This window comes from Eurytemora carolleeae, unplaced genomic scaffold, assembly GCF_000591075.1.
Source record: "Eurytemora carolleeae unplaced genomic scaffold, Eaff_2.0 scaffold861, whole genome shotgun sequence".
In the NCBI taxonomy this organism is placed as follows: domain Eukaryota; kingdom Metazoa; phylum Arthropoda; class Copepoda; order Calanoida; family Temoridae; genus Eurytemora; species Eurytemora carolleeae.
The window spans coordinates 58,443-81,649 of NW_019396748.1; the positions used below are offsets into that span (position 1 = coordinate 58,443).

The 23,207-nt window shown below is 34.2% G+C and overlaps 1 protein-coding gene across 1 annotated transcript; it reads left to right on the plus strand.

Moving 5' to 3' along the window:
* Positions 1-1,223: 1,223 nt before the first annotated feature.
* Positions 1,224-22,535, plus strand: LOC111708169 (uncharacterized). The gene is given in 18 exon segments (XM_023481466.1): positions 1,224-1,567; positions 1,989-2,126; positions 2,377-2,622; positions 3,220-3,393; positions 4,393-4,563; positions 8,440-8,496; positions 10,110-10,606; positions 11,986-12,049; positions 12,295-12,459; positions 12,514-13,857; positions 14,045-14,131; positions 14,134-14,471; positions 14,733-14,801; positions 15,339-15,437; positions 15,961-16,022; positions 16,256-16,956; positions 20,536-20,574; positions 21,916-22,535. Coding segments are annotated over 18 exon segments (4,632 nt in total). The 5' UTR covers positions 1,224-1,384; the 3' UTR covers positions 22,114-22,535.
* The last annotated feature ends 672 nt before the right edge of the window (positions 22,536-23,207 follow it).

The following is a 23,207-nucleotide window of genomic DNA, read 5'->3' on the forward strand; positions in this document are numbered from 1 at the left end:
AAACGTAACATTATCAGTCCTTTTTCAATGGTAGATGATTAAAATTATATATGTATTTTGATGTTTTTTTTCCCGAATATAAATGATTATTTCTATAATAATATCTGTAATTAAACAAGGTACTTAACAAATTTTCTTTGCCGCTGCGCGCACACATGAAAAGAATTGATTGGCTCATATTGAATTCATTTTACAGCTGTTGAAAGTATAGATTTTTAAAAAACTCAAGAAAAAAACGATTTGAATTGAACACAGCCAAATCTGCATGCAACAACTGAAAATTTCCTTTTTTTCGACATCAAACCCTTAAAAAAGCACTTTTATTTTGAAAAAATTCTAAAGGGGGGCAAACCCTCCCCCACGCCTCCCCCTCTCCCGATCATTACAAAAACAATATTTTGCCCTCCCCCCCCCTAGCAAAAGTGCTACTGCTAGTTAATTGCGCCTCAGCACTCATCAAGTGAAATGGTTCTGTTTTCTCTGCACAAATGCTGTGCCTAAGCTGTTGTTGACATATAAAAGTCAGCTTAATAAATTATTTATGTAATTTTCTTAAAAGTGCATCAGACACAATTCCTCTGAATACTGTGGTGTAAGCTTCAATGAGTGAAAAAAAGAGATGGAAACGTTTCTTAAAAAACATCTATATTTTCATAGAAACGACACATATTGTATAATTATAAATGATGATGTCAAAGATATTACTGAAGGCAGTATTGATTAAAGCTTGAAAAGGTTTTAGTTAAAATGAGAAATGAAAGTAATTTTTTATATGTGTCCGGGTCCCCCTCTCTCAGGGTGGGGGGCACGCGTAGAGGGCCTCTTTCGAGTACGCCCCTGGGTCGACGTTGGGCATCCGGGTTTCTTGGCACTTTTCTCCTTTTGCAATCATATCTTTTGCCATTTTAACAGTTTTTATTATAAGCATTAAGCAATTTGCATAACATTTGAATTTATTATTCCTGTTTGGTGAGTAAATTTCGTTTGATTTGAAAAGTATTAGTTAAGATTAACATTTAAATTAAAAGGTTATAAATAAAAAGAAGTCATTTCAGAAAAATCCCTGTTATGTGAACTTAAAATAGCCCTGTAAATCAATTCATTACTCGAGCTCTTTGATTGGCTGAAACTTGCCAGAACGACTTAATCTCACCAATCAGAAAATTTTATCATTCTGTCTCAGCCAATGAGAGCACAGCATTTACCACAGTATTGTATCACAACCTTTCACCTAGCAGGCTAGCACTGGCAAGGCAGGGCAGCCCTCATTCCTAACTAGAGACGCCATACTTGTGATAATTTCATTTAGTAATAAAATCGAGCTTTGGACGATAGAGCAGTGTTTAAATCTTTATTAAACAGTATTGGTCAACAGACTCTCAATATGTCCTCGCTGTTCTCCAACCTCCGTGGAGAGCAGAGGGAAGGTGCGGAGGCTTATTATGATTCTATGAAAAGATTAACTTCAAACGACAAAAATGTGATAAATTCCTTAACAGAAATCGCCTATGAAAACCGTTCTCAGGCCAAAATTATTGTCCATGTCATCGAGAAGAGAATTTCTATGGTAAGTTTAGTTTTCTTAATTTTGAGTTTAAAGTTTTTACGGTTTTCCTCGATTGTAGCACTGCCGTTTTAAAAGTCGGCTAGATCTAATTTTATGATAAGTGGTTTAGGATTTGTTCTAAAAACCCTATTCGAGCCTCGCGGCTAGGACGCGCCATATATCCCAACAACATTCATATGTTCGTCACTACATATATAAAATAGTAGACTAAGAGGGGGGGGGGGCAAACCATTCTCTAGAAAATTACTTTAAACTCTGAAGCAAAACGGATATACAGATATTTTATGCTTTTATACTAAGGTATACAATTGAAAGTATGCTAGATGGGGTGGGGGTAGAGTGTATCTAAAATGGCGTTAAATATGACTGGGATCTTTTTAAACTTATTTTACTCTCCGTTAATTTTTGAATTATGTTCTAGGCTCCCTCCGACCATCTGCTCCCTCACCTGTACCTCCTGGACTCCATCTGTAAGAACCATGGAAATCCTTTCACGGATTTATTTCAATTTAATCTAATCAACACTTTTATACACGTCTTCCACAAGGTTAATGAGAAGGTAACTTATAAAAATACATCTTATTTATTTACTCATGATGTTTGCGACCTTTTTGGTGAATTATTCCGCATTGTGTTGTTTCTATATCGATGAAGAAAAATTTTTTTATATCGTAGGAGGAAAATTATTCACGAGAACGAGAAACAATATGTTGCTACTTTCTACGCAATTTTCAGCAAAAAATGCAAAGTTCAATTTTATTTTTTATTTTTATTTAATAAAATTTGTTGGTTCTAATTCTTTTATTTAGGTACGAACAGCGATGTATAAACTTCGTTATACCTGGACGGCCGCCAATCTTTTCAAACCAGCAACTCTTCAAGAACTTGACCGCCGAATTCATGAAATAGATCCCGCCTGGCCAATTCTGAAGAGCTACGCTCCCCCGCAGACCCAACATGGCGGTGGTTCGCATAAAATTTTAATTAATCCCACCCAGCCCAATCAACATGGTGGTTCGCATAAAATTTTGATCAATCCAGCCAAATTTCCACAGGTAAATATAATTCATCACCGAGATATAAAAACTCTAAATGGGGGAAAACCACAACCTGATTTCATGATGTGATCGAGTTTAAAAGTTAAAGACTTTTGACGACTTTTGAGAAAAGAAAAATGTTTGGCTTCATAAAATGTTCTATATTTTTTTAGAATATAAACGGTTTGGTGAAGTAAAAGTAAAGTTAAAGGGAGTGTTCGCGAAAAATGAAAGGGGGTATAGGCTTAGTGCGATAAAAAAGCGCTTTTGATCGCTACTAATCTTACTTCTATCTGTTGCGTCTATAAGGAGAAAATTGTTAAAGACTTCTCATACCGAATAACTTAGCGGCCATACAAATTGAGAAAATTACAACATACGAGTTAGACCAGATTATTACATTGGTTAATAATATAAAAGTGTGTAAATCGTCCTGATTAAATAAATGATTTTTTACGGGAAATAACATTATTAGGGGGGATTTAATCGATTTTTAGGGGAAAATTGATGATTATATGGGGTGAAAGGATGAAAAATCCCGTCTTTTTTGTCCAATTTTTCATATCTTTCCCCCCCCCGGTTTAATTCTTAAGATATTCACCCCTGCTATTATAGTCTACTGGTTCTAAGCTGCGTGTACCTGAGCCTGTGCTGCGTATTGAGGAGGAAACTGAGATGATGAGAACTGAGTTGCTACGGAAGGAGAAGGAGCTGCTTGAACTCAAGAAGAAGGATATTGATCAGCAGCTCCAGGGGCTTAAGATGCAGCAGCAGATCAAAAATAACTCGGTAAGCTATGTTTGATTTAATGTATGTCAGATAGGGGATCCCGCCCTCCTGCCACGGGTATTTGACGAGGGGAAATTAAAAAAGAAAGTTATCACCTCTTTCTGAAACCTTTCCCCATAAAATTGATAAAAGCTTAATGTCACTGCTTAGTATCTGGATTCATTGGATCCGGAATATTTTTGCTTTCTGATCCGGATCCTAGGCATTAATTAAAAACCAAAACCTTCTTAAAAAATCTTGTCCCACTTTACACGAATTTCAACTGTTAACTAATTAAAAAATATTAATAACTGTACAATCTCTGTATGGTTTTCAAAATTTCAGCATAAAATAATCGAAAATTTTGAAAAATTTTCATTAGTACAAAATCTAGATGAAATGTCCATGACCTGGATACGGATCTTTTTGAGGACGGATCCAGGATCCGGATCCTGGATCCGGATCAAACTGAATGGATCCTGAGCATTGTTCGAAATAGAGTGGGAATTTTTTTTTTTAATAGATAATTTGTATATTGTGAGGGGGGGAGGGTTAAAAGAAAACAATATAACATCCTTGCGGTGGGCCCTTGGTAAAATGTAGCTACCCGTTAGAAGCATGATTTAAGCAAGATTGTGTAATAAGGTTGGTTACTCTCGATGCGCTCTAATGTACGAGAAATTTCGTCTCCTTGGCGTTGGCATAGATAGATAAAATCCGTATATGACATCACTCTCACCTCTATAATCAGTGACATGATATGAGGATGTTATCTATCCATGTTAAGGAGACAACATTTCTCGTACATTGTAGCGCATCGAGAGTAACCAACCTTATTATACAACCTTAGATTTGAGAGTTCAATAATTAGATTAGAACGAGTTTTGTTCGAGGAAAAATGATGTCCGATTTTATGTTTTTTCTATGAACCAATTTTAGATTTGATGTAAATGATCATATAATGGTTAAATTGTTAAAAATGCTTTGTCATGATATTTCTGACACATTGCGTATTTTCAGCTGGATGGTACAGCCAGTACGCCTGATGACGCCAAAGTATCTACTAAGAAGGTTCGATTAATCCAGACGGACGTATGTCGGCGTATTAAGTATATTTTCAACCCCCAATACAACTCATGTTGTAATAGTTCAAAGTTTAGGCTTAATAAAATCTGTGTAGGCCAACTGTACCTTTCTCTTTAATAAAAGTGTTGTACTGTACGGGGCTCCAATTAAATATATGAATGGTGGAGTTCTGTACAGTTTACACAATCAGGTTCACAACAATTCAGGGTTCAAGCTATTACGCTTCAGATTCTGCTATATTCTAATTATAAGCAGAAAGGTCAATTTACTAATTTATTCACTAGGGTACAACTTGATTTTTAGTCATAACTGGATTAAGTTAAACAGTGTGATTACCATTAATGGGAGTTTAAGTTACGCAAACAGCAGAAGAAATGAATAGGAAGGATGCACTAAAATTAACGGAGACAGGGGGAGCAAGATAAAAGCCAAATGTGAGATTCAATAGAAAGATTTTGAGCTGTACTCATATTTAAAGGGGCGGAAAACGAAAGTGCAAGTGACTCAACATAAAAAAGAGGGGCGTTTCGGATTCACAACAATTTCCCAAAACTTTGACTAGAACAATAATGGATGAGATATTCATGTATTTTCATTGAATATTGATTATTTTCAAGTGGGTTCTTCTTTTAAAGTGACTTGAAAATTTCTACTGCAGAAAAAATTTAGAAAATTGTCCGAATTTAAAACTTTTCAGACTTGAAAACGACGATATCTTCTACATTATTGATGAAATAAAAGTATAAAGGATACTGTTGGTTCTGGCATATCTCTCTCTTTAGATGGAGAGCCCCTGTCTGCATTAAGGGACACTCCAAACTACAACGACATTGTCATGAGATAGAAAGAGATTGGGTAGATTAGGAGATGAACAGAGGTAGTATTAAGTAGAAAGAGATGGAGAAAGAAATTGTTTGGGAGTGAAAGAGTAAGTTTCGAGATTATTTGGGAGAGAAAGAGTAAGTTGTCGGAATTAGAGTATACAGAGAAAGAGCTGCAAGTTGACCAATGACTATTATACTGAGTATACAGAGGAAATTAGTAAGTTGACTATGACACAAAGTATACTGAGAAATAGTAGTAAGTTTACTATTATACTGAGTGTAATGAGATAGAGTAGTAAGTTGACTTTTATACTGAGTATACAGAGGAAGCGTAGTAAGTTTATTATAATACTGAGTATACAGAGAAAGAGTAGTAAATTGACTATGATGCTGAGTATACAGAGAAAGAGTAGTAAATTGACTAAGATACTGAGTATACAGAGAAAGAGTAGCAAGTTGACTATTATATGAAGTATTCAGAGGAGGAATAGTAAGATGACAATTATACTGAGTGTACAGAGAAAGAGTAGTAAGTTGATTGTTATGCAAATTAAACAGAGAAAGGGTAGCAAGTTGACCATTGACCATTATATTAAGTATACAGAGGAAGAGAGTAAGTTTAATATGGTACTGAGTATACAGAGTAGTAAGTTGACTTTGATATTAAGTATACAGAGGAAGAGTAGTAAGTTTAATATGGTACTGAGTATACAGAGTAGTAAGTTGACTTTGATACTAAGTATACAGAGGAAGAGTAGTAAGTTGACTATTTTGCAAATTATACAAAAAAAATGGTAGTAAGTTCTTTATTGTACTGAGTTTACAGAAAAAGAGTAGTATATTGACTTTTATATCGGAGTATATAGGGAAAGAGTAGTAAGTTGACTTTAGTACTGTGATTAGAGAGAAGATTAGTAAGTTGACTATTATATTAAGTATACAGAAGAAGCGTAGTAAGTTTATTATAATAGTGAGTATACAGAAGAAGCGTTGTAAGTTTATTATAATACTGAGTATACGGAGGAAGCGTTGTAAGTTTATTATAATACTGAGTATACAGAGGAAGCGTAGTAAGTTTATTATAAAACTGAGTATACAGAAGAAGCGTAGTAAGTTTATTATAATACTGAGTATACAGAAGAAGCGTTGTAAGTTTATAATAATACTGAGTATACAGAGGAAGCGTAGTAAGTTTATTATAATACTGAGTATACAGAAGAAGCGTAGTAAGTTTATAATAATACTGATTATACAGAGGAAGCGTAGTAAGTTTATTATAATACTGAGTATACAGAGGAAGCGTAGTAAGTTGACTATAATACTGAGTATACAGATGTAAGTTTACTATAATACTGAGTATACAGAAGAAGCGTAGTAAGTTTATTATAATACTGAGTATACAGAGGAAGCGTAGTAAGTTGACTATAATACTGAGTATACAGAAGAAGCGTAGTAAGTTTATTATAATACTGAGTATTCAGAGGAAGCGTAGTAAGTTTATTATAATACTGAGTATACAGAGGAAGCGTAGTAAGTTGACTATAATACTGAGTATACGGAGGAAGCGTTGTAAGTTTACTATAATACTGAGTATACAGAAGAAGCGTAGTAAGTTTATTATAATACTGATTATACAGAAGAAGCGTAGTAAGTTTATTATGATACTGAGTATACAGAGGAAGCGTAGTAAGTTTATTATAATTCTGAGTATACGGAGGAAGCGTAGTAAGTTTATTATAATACTGAGTGTACAGAGGAAGCGTAGTAAGTTGACTATAATACTGAGTATTCAGAGGAAGCGTTGTAAGTTTATTATAATACTGAGAGAAAGAGCAAGTAAATTGACTGACACTGAGTATACAGAGAATGAGTAGTAACTTTGCCATGATTCTTAGTATATAAAAATTTCCACAGACATATTTTTTTCTCGTTTTTTATGTTTATTCTGGATACACTTTCTTTTTGTACGAACAAATGAAGTGTGGACATTTTTTTTTAGTAATGTTAAAGGGAGTGAAGGTTAAACATAATTTTTAAAAATCACAAGGTAAACAGTGGGAGAAACACAAGAATTTATTCAAAACTAAATGGTTATATTATTGACGAGATTTTCAAATATTGTTTTCCTTTTTAAACACCTCGGATACTTCTTTGTCCTAAAATATTCCATTTAATTTTCTTCGCTTTATGGTCGATTTTTTTCTAACCGTTTAAGTAATCATAAACACAGGTGTTGTAAAGTATGCTATCTGTGTGTTGTCAGTGATGAATATTTGAATTTAAAATATTCAATAATATATTAAATTTTTGTCATTGTTAAATATGAACGGGTTGTTGTCATTTTGAAGGGTTCTGGTGATAACTTTCTTATGGATTAAATAGCACGTTTGGTAATGAAAAGTAAAAACAATATTGGTTCCAAACAAGGCAAAAAGAAAAAAGTGTCAATTAAATTTTCATTTTTACAATGAACTTGAAATCCATCCATCCAATCATATCTTTTTTTATGTTTAAATCTACAAATTTAATTTTTATGAAGTCCTTAATGTCTTATTAACTTGTATTCCATAAAAGTTAAATGATTGAAAAATCATAACATCAGATTCAGATATATGGAGTTATTCCGACTTTGGACATGATTTTTTGTTTGTTAGGGGGGGGGTTATTCTTTATTTTTACTTTTTATATCAGGATATATATCCCTGCAACCTTTAAATGTTTGATGTCATGATATATGTTATCACCCTTATCTGTGATATCATTATAATTTGTCTATAATTGATAATATAAATCAATATGTGGTAGAATTCAATGTTTATGTTGCAAGTACAGTTTGAACCTTATCATTTGATAAATTTCAACATTTTCCTGTATTGGTCATTCATCAAACTGAAGGGATGACGAAATAGATTCAAGTTTTCCTACAGTTAAATATTAACACCGGAGATTCTGTAAATGTGGGTTTACTTGTATTTTGACTGATAATCCATTTTAATTTTCCTAATACTAAAAAGTCAGAGGCGTACGCACAGGGGGGGGGGCAATGGGGGTTCAGTCCCTCCAAGGATCAGTAAAATTTATTGTTATTAGGAGGGTTTCAGCCTCTAACGGGTGCTAAGCAGCCCGCTGCCCCCCCCCCCAAAGAAATCAAATTTAAGCCCCCCTGGAAACCAGAAGAAATTATTTGTTATACTTCCAGAATATTGGAACTGAGGTATTTAGGGGTAAACTTTTTTATAGAAACATTAAGCAGCCAAAAAAGATTAAATTTAGAAATAAAGTTAATTTATTAAAAGGGAACTTGTGTAAAAATCATATTGATCAAGGTATTAATATAACCGTCTTTAACCCCCGAGCTTTGAAAAAAAAAACTTTTTTAACCCTACCTAAGTCAAATTTCAACTTGTCCGCTTATTTTTATGATTTGTTTTCACCTTAATTAAAATTTAAACCAAAAATACATTTGAAAAAATGTTCTTAGAACTCTTTAAAGAATGTATTTGTTTCTTGAAAATATTTACCCCTATTGGTATATTATAAACCCTGCATCTGATTCTAGACAACAAACAAATAAATTAAAATTAATCATAAAAAAAAGAGTTTGATGTACATTATGAACCTTTATACCAAAATCTGGAGATGGTCGGTTAAAATCGAGAATGCTTTTTCTTGCATTGTTCTTTTGAAAAATAATGTTTTGAGGGAATTTAACACATCCAATATTTACTAATGGAGGGCAATACATTTATTTTATCGCCCTACAACTACTGGTGGATAAGTTTTTTGGCCCGTTTTTAAACGTTAAAAGTTTTTAGGCTTTTTAAAATTTTCACAAGAATCTATTTTAAATTTGCATGAAAGACAAGGCTTTTTAAAAGCTTCACAAGAATCTATTTTAAAATTGCATAATAGACAATTTTTATTACACAAAGAAAAATTTTAGCCAATGATATTGACCAAAACGATTTTTCAAAACAGAAAACGATTTTACCAATCGTTTTAAAAAGATCGTTATGGTTAATATCTTTGATAAGAGAATAATTTTTCAGTGTGCAATAAGAGCCTCAAAACCTGCAACAGGGCAATTAAGTAACTTCATCGACCTGCTACAGAAATTTCTTAATATTTCTCGTTGGTCCTTTTAGGGTGATTAAGTAACTTTATCGACCTGCGTTGAGGAAATGTCATGCGTACGAAAAGTTTTTGCTGGGATTTTTACTTTTTCAAAAAATAACATTTTTCGCACTTGATAAATAGATAGTAGTTTACAATCAAAGCTTGTACAAATTATCGTTATATTTATTTTCAAAAGCAAAATTTAAAAAATTTATATTTTTATATACTTTCTTTAGACACATAAAGGTTTCACAGACTGGATTAAATTTAAAATTGTCATTGTGCCAGAAATAATTTTAATTAGAAATCAAATTATTAACATAAAACAATTATTATATTTATTTGAATAAAATTCCGTTATTGGAAACATTGTACTGGGAAAGAACTAGTATACATAAACCAGTAAATATTTCAATATGCATCTATCGCAGGTGTATAAATATTTTATGTCATAAATGACCTAGATTATTTTTTATCATAGTACGCCTTGAAAATGTTAATGTAAATAGCAAAATTTTATATTTTTCAACAGTTGTTGTCATAGTGATGCAATAAATAATTTAACATATACTTAATTCTTGCAATATTTTTTTTGTCTGGATTAATTTTGTCTTACAAAACTTTTTAAAGTAACAATATTATTTTTTAGACGAGGACTGTTACTTTAACAATGTTTTTTTTTAACCATGTTGGAATTTGGAATAATTTTAGGTTTCAAGCTCCAGCAGTTCGGAGAGCAGAGATCCAAGGAAGAGAAGGAAACCAGAGTCGGAGAAACATGAATCCGTTCCGTCGGAGCTCTCCAGCTCTAAGTCTGACACCAAGAGCACCAGTAGGTCTGAATCCCGACACAAAGATCGTAGTCCAAACAGAAAATCCGCCAGATCTGAAAAGAGCAACGGAAGTAGTCACAGCAGCACCAGCAGCTCTAAAAGATCTTCAAAATCCGAGGACAAGAAAAAGTCCAGTCCTAAAAAGGAGGAGAAGAAGGAGAAAAAACGAGAGCCGAGTCCTAAGTTTTCCAGGTCTCCAACCCCAGTTGTGGACGGACGAATTTCTCCTCTCCCCCCGCCTCCGTCCAACAAGATCCCTAAACTCCGGAAGGGTGAAGAAGAGAAGAGGGAAGAGAAAAGAGCGGAAAAGCGAGCATCTGAGGACGGGAAAAGAACACCGCCGCCGGAAAAACGTCCACGACCAATTAATATAGAGTAAGTTAGGTTTTTCAAGCAAAAAAATCTATTCGGGAAGGAAAAAATATTCGATACCGCTAAATTACGAAAAAATGTATTTTTTCGTTTTATGTTTTAAGGCGAAAATGAAACAAGTTTTTGAATAGATTGAGACAATATTTTCTTTGTCATATGAAACAAAATTATAAAACAGTTGTTGGGGTCGCGCAATCATCAGAAAATCGTTAGAAAATAATTTTCGAGTGTCTGAAAGCATTTAAAAACGACTTTGTGTTTTTTCGGCATTCAGGTTAAAACTACAATTCCATAATTTACGGAAGACTGTAAAACCTTTAAAATCTGGTGTAACTTTCTCGTTTTTCTTCTTCTAGATTGATAATTTCTTCTGTTAACATTCTTCTATTCCTAGTCTAATCTTCCTATCTATGTATTCTATCTATTTATTCCAGTCTATTTTTGAACTTTATTTCTTTCAAAATTTCACATTCTTGCGTTTCCTCGGTTATTTACGTAAATATTTCTTTTTAATTCATATTTTTAAAATATTACTAGCCTATATCTTCTCATATTATTAAATAACTAGCCTAAATCTTATCTTTTTTCATATTCTTCTAATCCTAGCATATTTATTATCTTTTATACACATTGTTTATAACTAGCCTATATCCTATATTTTGCTCATATTCTTATATTCCTAGCCTACATCTTCTGTTTATTCATATTCTTCTATTCTTAGCCTACATCTTCTATTTTTTTCATATTCTTCTATTCCTAGCCTACATCTTCTATTTATTCATATACTTCTATTCCTAGCCTGCATCTTCTTTTTATTCGTATACTTTTATTCCTAGCCAATTTCTCATCTTTTATTCATATTCTTCTATTCCTAGCTAATTTTTTCTCTTTTATTCATACTCTTCAATTCCTAGCCTTTATCTTCTTATTTTTTCGTATTCTTCTATTCTAGCCTATTCATATTCTTCTCTTCCTAGCAAATATCTTCTCTTTTATTCATATTCGTCCATTCCTAGACTTTATCTTCTTTTTTATTCGTATTCTTCTATTCTAGCCTATTAATATTCTTCAATTCCTAGCCTATATCTTCTCTTTTTTTCATATTCTTCCCTTCCTCGCCAATATCTCTTTTATTCATATTCTTCCTTCCTAGCCAAATCTTCTTTTTTATTCATATTCTTATATTCCAAGCCTATATCTTCTCTTTTATTCATATTTTTCGATTCCTAGCCTATATCTTCTTTTTTATTCACATTCTTCTATTCATCTCCTATATCTTCTCTTTTATTTCAGACTTCAGAGCACTTGAACATTTTTCATATAAAAAAACGTGCAACTGCATAATTTAAAAAATTAAATTTCATATTTTTTTTCTTGTTTAGTTTGGTTGAAGATTCCTCTGTGAGAGATACTAGCAGTCCAGTAGTTGGTTGGGCTAAACATAAGGAATTTTATTCTTCAAATACATTTACCGTTTTATCACGTTCTCTGTAAGTTTTGGGTTAATCTAAAAATTTACTCAGCTAAGCCAAAAAAAATCTTCCAAAGATTATTTATTTTTCAAATATTATGAATCAACCAATTAAATTTTTTTCAAGTAACTCTAAAAAGCTTTTTTATTTGATATCAGCCACATCAAATAACGGGTATTTTAACAAGTTTGTTTGATTGAAGAATTAAATTTTAATCAGGAATCGAACCCTGACAAATTCCGGACACCAAACAAAGAAATGGGGCCATTCTTTCAGGACCATGGGCCTCCTGGACCTTGGATGGAGGACAGAGGTCGAGGAAGAGGCTTTAGGGGCTTCAGAGGACACAGAAACAACTGGGGTGGAGGACGAGGACGCTTTAACGTAAGAGAAATTTATTTAATCTGTAAATCACATTTTAATTCTCATTTTTTTTAGGATTTCCCCCGCTTCCCCCATCAGCAAGGATTTATGGGACCCATGTTTGGATTCCAACCTCGAGGTGGAATGGGTCCACCCTTCCGACCCGGGTTCCGGATGCCATCTGGTCTACCCGGCTTACATGGTCCTGATATAACCAAGACTGATCCGGTCATCATACGGAAGGAGGTGATCCCCAATCTGATGAAGCTTGGGCAGGAGTGCAAGGAGAAGGGAACGATCGACGAGGTACAGTTCCGTGAGTTCATGAACCAGGTGATGCAACTCAAAGAGACGAGTTTGAACCGTGAAGCCGAGATGCGGCAGAACCGTGATGTCGAGCTGCGACAGAACCAGGAGAACAAAGAAAATAGGTTTCAACGTCGTGGTGTGCATGGATTCCCCTCGGCCGGAGACCGTCTTAACGGTGCGGACGATCGGGTTGAAGATAAGAAAATCCCCCACGTGGATGGAACACATAACCGTCCACGCACTGATATCATCAGTCCTCACAAGAATGATCTACCTCTGGCCAATCCTACCGAACTGGAGGAGATCAAGAAAGATCCAACCCGAACCCTGAACATAGACGACATTCCTCGTGCCATCCGTTACTACGGAGAAACGGCAACCATAGCGATGGATGATAATCTCATTTGCGAGCTCGCCTTTAAACCTGAACGGGAAAGTCGATGTGTTCTGGTGGATAATATAGCGGTGTACTGTGAAATTAACACCGATCGCTACACTAAGTTTATGCTGAACGGTAAAACCCACAAGCTGAGGATAGGAAATCCAACCCGTGAATTATGGATAGATAACGAGTGGTATGAATGTTATTTTAACAGCAAAATCCGGATCAAGATAGACAATAATTATCATAATATATTCTTACCTGGACCCCCACCTTCTGTGGATATTGGGAAGGTTCGACATGATCTGTGCCGCGGTCGTGTTTATGCTTTGTTAGATGGAAATCTGGACAGTAGAACCCCTCTCTATCTTGATTCAAAGCCCCAGCTGCTAATAATTGGTTACAAGCCTCATGTTCTTCGTTTCGTGGAGGGATTTAAAACTCTGACAATCAACGGACATCCGTTTAGAACGGACTTTGGGGGATTTCCTATGGTGATATCCGTTAACGGTTTTAAGCACTATGTTCGTTTGACGTCGTTTCCCACAGGGGCCTGGGATGAGGATAAACAGTGCTATCGGCCGATTTCTCCCCGGATGGACGAACGACTCTCTCCGGTCGGAAGTCCTAAGGATGATGTTGGATTACACTCGCAGGATCCGCTAAACCAGATGATGTCCGTCCTACCCTCTTCTTCTAATTCCAAAAGATCGGAAACTCCAAATAATGTAAGAATTTTTTATTTTACAGGATTATACAAATAGTTTATTTTTATCATACTTGTTTTTCATAATCTGTATTAAAATTTTTCAAATTTTTAATTTGTATTATTTTTTAGTTTTGGATTTTCTTTTAAGTATTTTTTTTCTCATTTTTCATTGTTTTTATCAATATTAATTCACGTCATTGTTTCAGTACGGAACTAGTCCCGGAGTTACGGGCCCTCCACCCAACCTTACCTCAACCCCAACACATCCTCCACCCTCCCCGCCGCCCTCTTAGCTCCTCCACCTTCCCTCAACTCTACACCCGCCATTGTAGATGTCCCCGCCAGACAGCCGGCTGTTCCTGAGGCGATAGTTGCTCCGCCCATCGTAGATGCCCCGGCCCCTGATATAAATGATCTGTGGGCCAAATTACAGAGCTCTGGGGTTCTCTCTCTCTTTGGAACTGGTGGCGTTGGTTCAGCGGCGGGTATACCTGGACTAGCTGTACAACAGGAACCGGAGAGACCCGCCGAATCGCCGATTAGTTTCCCAAATGCGCCGACTCGTAAAGTTCGACGGAACTCTGTTGGAATGAAGGAAATACAATTGAAATCCCACGATCCTTCACTCAAGGAGTAAGTTTTTTGAAGTTACATTATAAAGAATTAATAATAATTTTCGACAACTGGAGAGAGGGTGGATGCTAAATTAGACATCAACTGGGAAGTATTTCCCCCATTTTTATACTAAGAAATTATTGATTTTCTAGAATTTAATGAAATGAGTCCTAATTTATTTTGCAAACATTTCTAATATATTGGTTTGGAAGGGGGGGGGGGGATTTGAAGAAAATGTAAGCCCCTGGAAGAAAGTACTGTAACAAATCTTTAATTTAGGCGACATCAATATGTCATTGATAGTTTATTTGGACTCTCAGACTTACAGTGCAAATCATGTGGATTAAGGTAAAGAATAACGAAGATCACGTAAATTTTACTGATTTTAGAATAAGTTATACCCAGAACCAGGAATTAATTTACGATTAAAGGGAGTGTTAGCGAAGAATGAAAGGGGTTATAGGCTTACGTCGAAAAATAATCGATGGTGATTGCTACTAATCTTACTTCTATCTCTTGCGTCTATAAGGAGAAAATTGTTAAAAACGACTCGTACCGAAGAACGTAGCGTCCACACAAATTCAGAAAGTTGCAATATTCGACTCAGTTCGAAAAAAATCAATTTAATTTCAAACAATTTCTGGCAATTTTAAACGTACAATAAAGGCAGACCACATTTTGGAATTGACAGGACTAGGGCAATTTTAATATTATCTTTTTATCAATCATTTTGTAGAATCTTTTTTATCGAAATAAAAAAATTCACAGGCAAGGCCGGGCACTTCAGCTATTTAATTATAAATTAATTCCGGGTCTTTCTGGTTATCATTAAAACAAATTTCAAACTTGGACATTCTTTATTTCTAATTCTGATTAATTGATAAGGTTTAACTCTGAGGAAATGGGATTTTACAGTTCCCATCTGGATTGGCACTTCAGGCTCAAGAGGAGAGAGAGGGATAACGCTAGGAAGGCGCAGAGCAGGTACACCATGATGCTGTAGATCTATTTACAGTGGGACCCAAAAAACTGTGATGCAGAAATACGAAAAAAATAATCATCCTAATGGGGAATTCCTATTTCTTCACCGAAATTAGTTTTACTAGTGGTTTAAAATTAACAGATTTAGTTAAATTAACCTGTAAACAATGTATATTTTGTGTGTTATATGTTCATTGGCCTATTTGTAAAGGCATAACTTGAGTCTTTTTTTCTATTCCAGGGTTTTATGGATATCATCTTTGTTTCTTAAATCTTTCTCTCTTTTTTTGATGAAATTGATCAGAAGTAGAGCATTTTCACATATCTCTATTTGTTTACAATTAGGGTTGAGCTTAAATGTCGTCTTTTAAGAAAGAATGTTTTGAGAAATAACAAAAATTATTACTTCGGTCAAAAATGTAGTTCAAACAAATACTGAGAGTTTTACTTGGTTTTAAGATGTTCTCAGCAAAATATGATTGATTGATTGATTTATTGTTGATTGATTGATTGATTTATTGATTAGGCGTTGGTATTATGAGAAGAACGACTGGATTGTCTCTGATGAAATTGAGGACGATGAACATGGTAAATAATTTTATTATTTTTATTTTTTTTTATGTTCTTATCATATAAGGGATTTATTCGCTGAATTTGGGGAATTTAATAATTTTTAGGAAAACTAACTGAATTACTAGGTAAAAAGTATTAAATAAGGGTGTGAACGTGTCCAATTTTTGATTTTTTCCCCCCAGAAAATCTAAAATCATTCTTGATTCTTTAAAAGTTTCGTTTATATTTTCTTTTATTTTTTTGTTTAGACATGACCGAGGAGGATATTATCCTTGAGCAGAGTATGGAGATTCCAACGGTAGCTGCCCGGGGGGCGGGGAACCAGGAGGGTGGGGAGGAAACCTGCCCTGTGTGTACTGAGGTGTTCAGTCAAGTATATCGACAGGAAGGAGAAGAGGAGGGAAGCTGGCAACTCCATAATGCTATGCGAGATGATCTAGGAGTGGCGTATCATCCAGAGTGCTACAAAGATAAGGAGGCACAGGAGAAGAGGGCTTTAGAGAATCCTCGGGATTCAACTCCAGAACACGATGAGAGTATGGAGGTCGAAGACGAGGTCAAGGTTGACCTTGGGGAGTTAAAAATGGAGGTTCAGGAAGGAAATGTTGAGGTTAAGACTGAGCCTCTGGAGCAGTCTCAAGATGAGGACGTGGAGATGATTGAGGTTAAATCTGAACCAGGAGCAGAGGTCAAAACAGAAGTCGTAGATGATCTTATGCCCAAACCTGAAGGAGTTGAACCTGTTGATTCCGAATCTGAACCCATGAAATCCGGTGAGGAACCTCTAGAATCCGGAGTTGAATCTGCCGGAGCCGGAGCTGAACTCTCTAAGACCGAAGCTGAAGCTGGTGGTGCAGAGACTAAACCTGAGAAGGTTGATCTGGATTTATCCATGAGCTCCAACCTGGAGAATAAACCTCCTGTACCTGTTTCCATCCCTAAACCCAAGGTAGTCCAGAGCAATCAATCAATCAGCAGCTCTTCCAGCTCAGTTAGTTCTTGTGTATATTGTAATACAATCTTATATATATGTATATTTATCATACATAATACTCAATTAGTGATTTTGAAAGGAAACTTGAATTTCTTTTCCTTTTCTTTATTTCTTTCTTGGACACAAGTTACTATTTGTTGTCTCTTTGTCCTATTGTGGAGTGAGATGTTAATATTGTGACATTTGTGAATTTATTTGTGGATTTTATTCTCTTGCGTTGATTTTCATGACAAATGCGATATGATTTATAGTCAAGAACATCTTCATGCCAATCGCATTTTTGATCAAAAAAGCCCTGGTATCATTTACATTGATAAAAAACGAAAAACTTCTGATAACTAAAAAGTATTAAATGACAAAAAAAATCTACTTCTTGGAACACATTATCAAATGTTTTCTTAAATATTGATAATTATGAGAATCCTTGGAAGTTTTCGTGTTAACGCCTACGTCAGAAAACAGAACAGATGTCTAAGATTTTGAATTAATTTATTTAGAAAGAAGGTTAAGTTTTGGGAAACAAAGAAATTCACTATTTTCACACAAAGATTGTACTGCAGTTTCTGGAAGGAATGTAAACATACACCGTGTTGCCGAGGCCAAGTTTTGTTTAGATTCCTCCCAGAAACTGCAGTACACATTTTTTTTACCTAAAATATTGGGGCTTTGCATATTCTAAGTTATACATTCCCAAAGTCAAGTATCTGCAAAAAAGATATTGAAAATTAACTCTCAGTACCATCCGCACCAGTGCTTACGATCCATTTAATTTTGATGCGGATCCGGATCCTGGATCCGCACTGGAAAAAATGGATCCGGATCCAGGTCATTTTTTAAGATTTACTGAATTTTTTTAACAAAAAATAATTTTCAAATTTTTTGTTTTATTTTTTTTCGCTTGTTTTTATCCTATAACTTGATAAACCATTGAGAAATGAGGAAATTTTTATAATCTCTCTTTTTTTCAAAGTTTAGAACTGGGGTTTACGAGTAAAAAAGGGTTTTTTTCAGTTTTTGGTTGATATTTTACCCCTTGGATCCGGATCCGTGGATCCGCATATTCTTGCAGATCCGGATCCAGGAAGCCAAAATCTTGCGGATCCAACGGATCCGGATCCTAAGCACTGATCCGCACCAAAGCAGATTAAAGGTTTTGGGTAATAATGGCGTTCCAATTTCAGATTTAATTTTTGGGTTTAAAAAATCTAAGGAATCCAAACATTGGGAATTCAGTTTTTTTATTATTAATTTGGAGTGTAAGTGACTTTTTTCAGGGTTTTCTTTCCAGAAACTTGTTAGTTAACTGTAACGTGCATATTTATATACTACTCTTCGTTCCTATCGTATACCTTTCCACTTCTGCGTAATCTTTTTTACCTCTGTACTCATTCTTTTTGTCTCCTATAATTTTTCTCCTCCTCCTTCTCTCCATATACTCTTCCTTTCCTTCCCTTTATACGCCTATCCAGGGGCGTATTTAGGAATTTGTTCAGTAGGGGACTTTAGAAAAAAATCTTTTTTNATCCCCGATCCTGTTTATTTTTTACCTTAAAACCCTCCTCTTTCTCTTGCGTTTTCTTGGTAACAAATTCAAGTTGAAAACAAGTTTTCTTTATTTTCTCGAGTTTAGGGTTAAAATTGTCGTTTTATGATTTGGTTTTTAACTTTCTTTGTAACTTGTTGCTTTCCATCGGCACGGTAACTAATTAAGTATATTTTTTGGCTTTAAAACCACTCCATATTTGTATTTGTTTGGTAGTCAGTTAGGGTTGGAAATGAATCAAAAGCAGGTGTATATTTTCAGTTTGGTATTGGGTAAGAAGTGTAAAAGTCGGCGTTGGACATTTTCATCATTGTTTTGGTTACAGTAAATATATTTTATTTTGTTGGTTACAGTAAATATATTTCATTGGGTTGGTTACAGTAAATAAATTTCATTGGGTTGGTTACAGTAAATATATTTCATTGGGTTGGTAATAGTAAATATATTTTATTGTGTTGGTTACAGTAAATATATTTCATTGTGTTGGTTACAGTAAATATATTTCATTGTGTTGGTTACAGTAACTATATTTCATTGTGTTGGTTACAGTAAATATATTTCATTGTGTTGGTTACAGTAAATATATTTCATTGTGTTGGTTACAGTAAATATATTTCATTGTGATGGTTACAGTAACTATATTTCATTGTGTTGGTTACAGCAAATATATTTCATTGTGTTGGTTACAGTAACTATATTTCATTGTGTTGGTTACAGTAAATATATTTCCTTAGGTTGTTTACAGTAAATATATTTCATTGTGTTGGTTACAGTTAATATATTTCATTGTGTTGGTTACAGTAAATATATTTCATTGGGTTGGTTACAGTAAATATATTTCATTGTGTTGGTTACAGTAAATTTATTTCATTGTGTTGGTTACAGTAAATCTATTTCATTGGGTTGGTTACAGTAAATATATTTCATTGGGTTGGTTACAGTAAATATATTTCATTGGGTTGGTTACAGTAATATACTTCATTGGGTTGGTTACAGTAAATATATTTTATTGTGCTGGTTACAGTAAATATATTTCATTGGGTTGGTTACAAGGTTGATTTGTTTATTTGGTTGGTTCCAGGGCTTGTTCTTTGGAGTGGTTACAAGTTTGGGTCGTTCATTGAGTTAGTTACAGTTTGGGTAGATCATTGGGATGGTCATAGTTTGTTTTGATAATTGGTTTGGCTACCGTTAGGGTTGATTTGGGTTGGTTAAAGTTTGGGTTGATCATTGGGCTGGTTACAAGTATGGCTTGTTAAGGAGGCATTAATTAGGTTGGTTACAGTTTGGGTTGATAAGCGGGTTTGAATATTTATGGGTTGGTTAGGAGTTGGGTGTGTGATTGGGGTGGTTACAAGTTCAGTCTGTTCCTTGGGTTGGTTTTAAGCTTAGTTTGTACCTTGGGTTGGTTGTCAGTTTGGTTTGTACATTGGCTTGGTCACCATTTTTTTCTTTTTTTTTAAGTATACGGGATCAGACTAGTATTCGGGGAATAAATATGTTGTGTTTTAAGAATAGATTATTTTATGGGGTAAGTGAGTGACAGTTTTCCTATTTTGCTTATGCGCTTACCCCTCCCCCCCTCTCGTCTTCAACAATATTCATCTGAATCGCCTAATCTAGGGTGGCCCTCGAAGTTAGAGACATGAATGACATTTAAATAGATATTCAGATGTATTTTCTTAAATCGGTACCTTGCTAATTAAACTGTGACTATGGTTGTTAAATTTAACATGTATTCAGAAATTTTATTATTTTAAATTTGTGCGATTCTCAATTAGTTTAAATCCGTGGCGTTTTATTTGATTTCATTATAACCTTCATCTTTAAGTTTATAATGAAAGATGAATTTATCTTTCTCTGTCAAATGAGCTAATTTTTTAATTTTAGTTCATTACTAACCAAAATTTTATTATAATTTTTTTTCAAATCTGAATTTTTAAGAAGAAAAGAACCTATCTCTTGAGAATATTAATATTATTTATTTTCAGGTTGAAATCAAGGTGTCTTTGACTACTAACATCGTTAAGGTAATTCATTATGTTTTTTTGTTTTTTTTTTTTGCTGGGGGGGATTTACTTAATATTTTTGTCGTTAATCTCGTTCATATTTTTCCTAAAAGCAGAATTTTAATTTTTCAATTGTTAAAAATTTTCTGTGATAAACTTTTTATGAAAGAATTACCATTCTTTAACTTAGATAATTTAAAACTTATTTTGTAATGTTTGTTATCAGCAACTGAGTATGTTTTTTACACTGAATTGATGCAAAATCTCAAAAAAAAGTAGCTCTGTGAGAAGATGCTAAATTCAGCGATTTAATTATTTTATTTTTTCGTTTTTCATTTTTTGTTTTGAATGTTTGACTAAAATTAGTTAAAAATTGCATTTGCAATATTTAAGCAAACTTATAGCATATTATTTAGAAATATGATCTTAGTGTTTTTGGAGCCTTTTTAAACGTTAAAAGAAAAAAAACAAACAAACATAATTCAAGCTGTTATTGATTTATTGTTTGATTTGAACAACATAATATTCTGCAGGGAAAAGGAGATTTAACCCCGTTTCTATTTTTATTTTGGAAACTTTCTTAAATTTTTTCTAAAAGCATTTTAAGTGACCCTCTTTTTCAAGTATGACATGCCCAATTCCCAATGGTACCCTTAAAAGCTGTGTATAATAAATATTAAAGAAGAAATTCAATATTCATGCTTTTAACCAGTGTTTCGGATCCGTATCATTTTGATGCGGATCCGGATCCGCGGATCCGCATCCGTGATGATGGATCCGGATCCTGACTCTGATACGGATCCGGATCCGAGGTAACTTAATAATTAATATAGTCTAATTCAGCCCTAGCTTGTTCCGATCACGTTCATCTTTTAAAAATGAATACTTTATATATTTGAAATTTGCGCCATGTGAGCATTTTCCGCTGAGTAATCCTAAAGTTAAAAATGTCGTCATTACTATTATATAAATGTAAACATTAAATTATTAAAGATAATTTTGAAAAGTTTTCATCATGTAAATAATACATTTACGAACCATTTTGATTTATTTATTCCATGGCGCTACCCGGATCCATATCAACGTTTCCTGATACGGATCTGGATCCGGATCCACCAAATGATACGGATTCGGATCCGGATCCGAAACGCTGCTTTTAACTTTGAAAATTTATTATTTAAAACTGTAGTCCATATATTAAAGTCAATAGCGGATTTCGACTTCATAAATAAGTTAAAGATTTTACTAAAATAAACATATTAAAAGCTAGAATAACGACGAAATCTTCCTCGTTATTGATTTGATAAATTATTAAATTTTTTATTGATTTCATAAATTTTTAATTATTTTACGTTTTACTAGGAGGACAAGATTGAAAGGTCTGAGTCCCTGTCAGAGGATCTAGAGGATTCAGAATTCGACCCAGAGGCCATTATCGTCCCAGCTTTAACACAGGAGGCCAAAGACCTGGCCAAACCGAAGTTAAAGGGTCGTAGCTTAGTGAATTATCCTCCAAACATGAAGGACAAGGATATGTCTGGACTCTGTAGTATCATGTAACTATTCTATAAGCTGTGATTCTTAATTCGTCGACATTTTTTTTTTGATCGAACACTATTCATTCTGTCGCATTTTTGAATATTAGAATATTTTTCATTATTGTATATATGTATTAGCATCATAGCTGTTGCAAACAAATTCATACTGAAGAAGAAAAAATAAAAATATCTATGGCTTAGGGCCTGAAACTACTTATAGACAATCAGATATTTATGTGTATATAAAGGTTAGATTGATTCAGAAACCTAAAAAAACGAGAATAGAAGCTAAATTGTCTCCAGTATAAACGGCTACAAGTAAGTATATGCGACGAATAGAAAAATGCGACGTGAATCGACAGAGACCAGCTAGAGGGGACAGAGTTATCTTAATAAATATTAATTTATAAAACATACAGGGCTCTCAATAAAGTATTAAAAAAATCTCGAGTCTTATTCTAGTGTGGCGTTTGTGTTTTGTGTTAAATTGTATTTATTTCATTTTAAAATGTCAACAGTTTGAGAAGAGAAGGCAAAAAGGAAGGAAGGAAAGAAAGAGTGCAGTGGTAGGAAAGGGAGAGCATAGAAAAAGGAAAGGAAGTGTATAATGGAAGGAATGGAAGAGTATAGAGGAAGGAAAGGAATAGTATAGGTGAAGGAAAGGAAGAGTATAGAGGAAGGAAAGAAAGAGTATAGAGGAAAGAAAAGTAAGAGTATCGAGGAAGGCCGGAAAGGTAGAGTATAAAGTAAGCAAATGTAGAATGTATTGGAAGGAAAGGAAGTTTATAGAGAAAGGAAAGGTAGAGTATAAAGGAAGGAAAGGAAGAGTATAGAGGAAGGAAAGGAAGAGTAAAGAGGAAGGAAACGAAGAGTATAGAGGAAGGAAAGTTAGATTATAAAGGAAGGAAAGGAAGAGCATAGAGGAAGGAAAGGAAGAGCATAGAGGAAGGAAAGGTAGAGTATAGAAGAAGGAAAGGAAGAGCATAGAGAAAGGAAAGGAAGAAAATAGAGGAAGGAAAGGAAGGGTGAAGGAAAGGTAGAGTATAAAGGAAGGAAAGGTAGAATATAGAGGAAGGAAGGAAAGAGTAAAGGGGAAGGAAAGGAAGAGTATAGAGG